This window comes from Pteropus alecto, unplaced genomic scaffold (assembly GCF_000325575.1).
Source record: "Pteropus alecto unplaced genomic scaffold, ASM32557v1 scaffold7, whole genome shotgun sequence".
Taxonomy (NCBI): Eukaryota; Metazoa; Chordata; class Mammalia; order Chiroptera; family Pteropodidae; genus Pteropus; species Pteropus alecto.
Genome location: NW_006494614.1, coordinates 45,587,751 through 45,593,598, shown reverse-complemented (window position 1 = coordinate 45,593,598; position 5,848 = coordinate 45,587,751). Strand labels below are relative to the sequence as shown.

Genomic DNA, 5,848 nt, shown 5'->3' with positions numbered 1-5,848 from the left:
TGAGGGCCCAGAATAGAAGAACCAAGTCCATATCTTAGGGCTCTCTGACTACACTTGTAATGGCTGTGTGCAATTCCTTTCATTCCGGCCTCACCTCCGCACACCCCTTCCTTTCAGGCTGCGACGCGCCACACTTCGCATGGCCGCCACCGTACAACGCATTCCACTGAGCGACATCCGCTCGCGTTCTCTAGCGCCGCTACCTCACTCCTTTGGTCTCTCCCGGTTGGCTCATCTCGAAAGTGACGTATTCCACCCTCCTCCTTATTCCACCCCCGCAATTGCTCCGGACTCCGCCCCGCCTCCCCCTTACTTCTGACGCGAGCCGAAACCAAACTTGCCGTCGTCTCCCCCGCGCGGTAGGAGGCTGCAGAGCGGGTTAAACCAGAAAGGCCCTGGCAGTGGCGCGCACGCGCACGCACGCACGCACGCCGGCGCACGTAGCCACACACACATTCTCTCTCTCTCTCTCCCCCACTTCTTCCCACCCCCTCTCTCTCACACAATTAATACAAAGCAGGTTGGGCTGCGGCGGCGGCAGCTGTGGGAGCTGAGGCACTGCGTGGTAGAGGTCCCAGACGTCTGCGGCTCTGGCTCCGCAACCCTTCGCCTCTCACCCGGGTTCTGAGAACCGAACGGCGCTAGCCTTGGGAACTCGTGGCTTCTTCCGACACCGCCCTCCTTCCTTTCCGAGCCGCGGGCCTAGCTCAGTGCCAGGCGACTCCGCAGGGAGGTGGCGGCGACGGCTGCCTGTCTGTGAAGAGCAGTCCTGTCCCCCAGCCTTGCTTCGCCGCCGGGCCCTACAGGGGCCGAGAGAGCCTGCCCTTCCCTTCGCCCTTTTGGTCAACTGGTTGGAATAGCGTCGGCACGGGAGGTCTCTGGACTGAGGCGGCGGCGGCGGCTCCATCATGTCCGCGGGCGGAGACTTCGGGAATCCGCTGAGGAAATTCAAGCTGGTGTTCCTGGGGGAGCAGAGCGGTGAGTGCGCGGCTCCCCCCACTCCTGGCAGCTGGCCGTGGCTTTCCCGCACCGTTTTCAGTGCGGCCTTTTCGTCCGCGGAGGCTCCTTGCCGGCCTCACCTTCGCGCTTCGTTCCACCCCCAGCCATTCCCCGGGTTCGCCGACCTCTCTTAGCCATCGATTCTTCTTTGCCTTGATCCATCGGTCGGGTTTTGACTGTGTCCCTGACTCCACGTTTCCATTCCCCGCATCCTGGCTCTCTTCCGTCGACCTGCCCTCCCCAGTCCCCACCCCACCCCGCCCCAGGCTCCTGTCCATCCCTTTCTTCCTCTGGTCTCTCTTGTCTCACCCACCCCAGCCCCCTTCCTTGAGCCCCACCCTTATTCCTTGCTCTTATCTCAGTCGGTCAGCTCTGTGAGGCCCTTCTTGGGAAGCCCCCACTCCAAGGAACCGGCCTCTTCAACCTTGGGCAAAGAGGGTGGAATTTGGGCGTTGTTTTCCTCAGAGGCTTGAGGAAGTGTGGATCTAATGGACATGAAGGTCGTAGAAAATTCCTGAGTCGTTTTCACAGGGGTGGGGAATTAGTCTGGGTTATAGAGGATATATATCTGAATTGGAGGCGACTTGTGGATGGAGTGGTTGAGGGGTGAGAGGAGTGGTTGAGGGGTGAGAGGAGTGGCGACGGCACTGGCGATTTTTGCCCCTTGGATTAGGCCGTGGCTTGCTGGAAAACCTCATTTTCTTCTCTTTCATCTGACAATTCTTTTGGCAGTGTTGATGATTTTCTAATCTCTGCCAGATGCTATGTCATGATTCTTTTACTTGGAATTTTTTACATCTCACCTCTCCTTTTTCTTGTTTCAACATGAAGCAGTGTCTGATTCTCCTCGTGGTGCAAACAGGAATTACTGGGGAAACGTTATTCCATCTTTCCTTGAGTATTTCCCAATTATATATTTAGGATTCCTGTGAGAGAAGGCTTGAGAATTAATGAACATCTTTGGAGGATTTCCTTTGGGGTTAGGGATTATTGGAGTAGAGTAGGAATAGATCATCATCTAGTTTTTGAAATTAGATTTAAATGTGTAATACCGGTTCAGCTAAATGACTGTTATGCTTAATATTCGATAGTATCTGTTGAGAGAAATTCTCATTTACCTGGTTAGGCTTCTGTTGTCGCTGTAGTTTATATTAGATACAAGATCCTAATTCTGTGATGGCTGTCTTAAATTACTTCTTGTGGTAATTTCAAATTTTATGCTATATTACACAAACTTGACCCTTGGCAATTTAGAGATTATCATTCTTTGTTTTTCTCACACTTTTCATGACCATCTTTAAAATTTACACATTGAGAGATTAGCTTTTCCTAAGTCATCAAACATTGAATTACCCACTAGGTGTTTTAGGTTATAGAAAACATTCGTTATTTTTCTACTGGAAAGAAGATAACTGATATAAGTTGAGAGCTTTTGTTACTACCGTGAACTATTTGTACTCATTTGTAAGGCATTAAAGTAGGTTAATACTAGTTGCAAAATTGCTTTTAGTTAGACCTGAGAAATCATTTTTCTCCTTTCATACATAATCTTTCCCCCGTCCCCGCTTAGCAGGGAAAACTGTTGTCTTCTTTGAATTTTCCCGAAGTTAAGTATAAGCTTGTTTCTTTAAGTAACTTAGTAAGACTTAAGAGATTGATCTTGGTCCAGGTGTTTTATGGCAATTTCAAGACAGTGTCATGCATAAAATATAGCCTATTTGTCATTATTGATAAATAGCATCTAAAGTGCTTGTTGTGTACTCTAGGGATGTTATTGTCTGCCTTATGTTGTGATACAGAGCTATTTAGTTTGCATGAAAAATCCATTAATATCTGTCCTAGAAAGATTTTAGTATGAGATTTAGTATATAGAGATGTAATTAGTATCTGTAGGTTTCCTTTGAATTTCTTGAGTATTTATGTTCCAATTCACATAGCAGTGTTTTATGGCTTCTCATATCTTCCTTTCTTTGAGTCTTTAATAACCCCACTCCTCCCCAATTCCGAAGCCACTGTAGAGTTTTTTAAATAGACTATTTTTTTAAAAGTTTTAGATTAACAGAAAAATTGAGATGATCCTGCAGAGGGTTGCCATATAGCCCCACCCAGTTTTCTCTATTATTAACATTTTACATTAGTGTGGTACATTTATTACAATTGATGAACTGCTATTGATACATTATTATTAACTAAGTTCATAGTTTATTCAGATTTCCTTAGTTTTATCTTTTTCAGCATTCATTTCAGGTTACCACATTACATTTAGTTGTCAGGTCTACTTAGTCTCCTCTTAGAATTTTTTTTTAAGGATCATTCACATGCTTTTTAACTCAGAATTGTGAGGTAAATTATCTTTTGAGGCTACTGTATTGCTAAGTAATGCCATCCAATAGCTTTGTCAGTGAAAGATCGATTTCTGTTTTCATGGTTAGTGTCTAGTTTTCTTGTGCATTAGCAAAGGTCTATAGAATCATGTCATCTTATTGTAACTAACTCTTCATGAATTATTTATTTCTAGGTTTTAGAATTATACAATCCAGCTTTCGAAAACTGATCTATGCCAAAGCTTTGTCTCCATAGTAGCATTTATCACATTTATAATTCTTATTTTTTATGTGTTTGTTTTTGTCTGTTTCCCACATCAGAAAGCAAGTTTCATGATGATAAACTTTTTTGTGTTCATTGTATCCCCTGTGCCTAGCATAATGCCCAGTCGTTCCTAGTACATACTCAGAAATATTTGGTGAATAAATGATGATTGAAAGTAGTGGTAATCAGAGATTACTACTTAATTTTACTAATCTTTGGCATAGTGTCTATCAATCATTGTTATGGTAAGTCTGCATTTTTTCCTTCTGCAATTAATAGTTTAACAGTAACATTTTATACACTATTGGATTGTGTGCAGGGATATTGCAGATACTTAGGGGGCAGAGAACACAATAATTTATAGCCCTCACCATTTCACTAAAAAAAACAACAACAAACTTTTGAGTTGAGCAAAATTTATTTTATTAGAGTGATTGTTAAATTATTTGCTATTACTATAACACCTGAAAGTATGTCAGATGATATTAAAGACATGTCAGGAAACTGATTTGAAGTTAAGTCGACTTTCATTTAGCTTATCAAAAATTTGAGGTTCTGTGTTCTGTAATGAAGATAAGTTGTTTCACTACATGAAGTCTCAGATTGAGTTAATGACATTAGTATTGGTAATCTTCCTATAAACCCTAATGATTTCTTTATATTTTAGTGTAGTGTACATGGTTTAATAAAGGAATGTTGACATACACAATTTGAATCTGAAATGTCTTTGAGGAATCTCTTTTTTTTACTACCTGTTGCAATTGAAATACAGAGACACTTTTAGGAATGTCATAGTTTACAGTGGAAGATATTACTAAAAACAAATTTTTGTGTTACAAATTAGGAAATGTAATCTAAGGGAGAAGCACATACCTGACCTAGTACTGCTGTTTTTTCACTCTATAGTACCTTTTTTTACATTAGTTCTTTTGAATTATAATATGCTAGGTAGGAGAAAAGTATCTTACTCTCAGAGATCATGATTACAGAACAGTTTAGATTGGCTAAGATCAGTGATTTTAAACTTTTTCTTCTCAAGATTTGGTTATGCTCTTACAAATTGTTGTGTTTATGTGGTTTATATCAGTATTTACTATTTGAAAGTTAACTGAGAAAATTTTAAAATGTTTGAGAAACTTAAAAATAATAGTATTAAGCCTATTACATGTTAACATAGTCATTTTTAATGAAAAAGAACTATTTTCCAAACAAAAATTTAGTGAGAGGGTGGCATTGTTTTACATATTTACAAATCTCTTTAATGTTTGACTTATTAGAAAATATCTGGATTCTCATAGCTGCTTCTGCATTTGATCTGTTCTAATATCACACGTCATGTAGGCTCTTGGAAACTCCAGTGTACATTCATGAGAGAATAAGAGTGGAAAAAATCCAAGTAACATCTTAATGTTATGAAAATGTTTTTGACCCCCCCCAGGAGAGTAGTGGACCCCTCTGGAGGGGATCTGGGGATTGGAGGACCACACTTCGAGAGCTGCTGGGTTAGATGATAATCAAGCCAATTTGTACCTTGTAGCTTCATATTGCAAATTAGGACAGTCAAGGAGAATGTTTTCTATATTTTGTTTTGAAGCATTAAAATTAAACAGTGGAGTCTAGTGATTAATATCACAGTGTCTGGGTTTCATGTCTTAGCACTGGCCACTGACCTTGGGCAAATAATTTGACCTCTTTATGTTTCAGTTTCCTGATCTAAAAATAAAGATAATAGGACCTATCATATAAACTTATTGTGAAGATTAGTTACTAAGTATAAAACATTTAGAAGAGTGTCTGGTACATAGGAAGTTCTCAGTAAATTAACAAATGTTTACTGAAAACTGGTATTCTGTGAAATGGTTTGGTAGAGCCTACTCTTAAGAAATTCACATTTCATTGAGGAAGAAATCTATAATACTTGATACAGTATAGTGTGATGAGTGTAACAGCTTCGAAAAGTAGAGTTAAAAGGTACAGAGAAGTGTCAGGAGCATGGAGTTTCAGGGAAAGCACATTATAAATATGACTAATAGTTTAAGCATCTTTTAGTTGAAAATCTTTAATAAGAGCATTCTATAGTTAGGAAGTCATCTAATCCATTTATCTTAAGGCTTTTCCTCTAACTTTATGTGTAATAGGTAATAAAAAGACATATTTTTCAAATCAAAATTATATAAAAAGGTATATTGTGAGAATAGTTACTACCATGCCTGGTTCTGTGACTCCATTTCTCATCCCACCCCTCCTCTTAATTATATAT

At 40.5% G+C, this 5,848-nt stretch overlaps 1 protein-coding gene across 1 annotated transcript in view; it reads left to right on the top strand.

Annotated features, from left to right (window-relative positions):
* The first annotated feature begins 521 nt into the window (after nt 1–521).
* The window catches only part of RAB6A (RAB6A, member RAS oncogene family), a 59,931-nt gene continuing 54,604 nt past the window's right edge, over nt 522–5,848 (top strand). Inside the window, exon 1 of the mRNA XM_025042874.1 lies at nt 522–978. Within this exon, the coding sequence (XP_024898642.1) occupies nt 909–978 (70 nt within the window). The 5' untranslated portion in view covers nt 522–908. The remainder of the gene's footprint in view (nt 979–5,848) is intronic.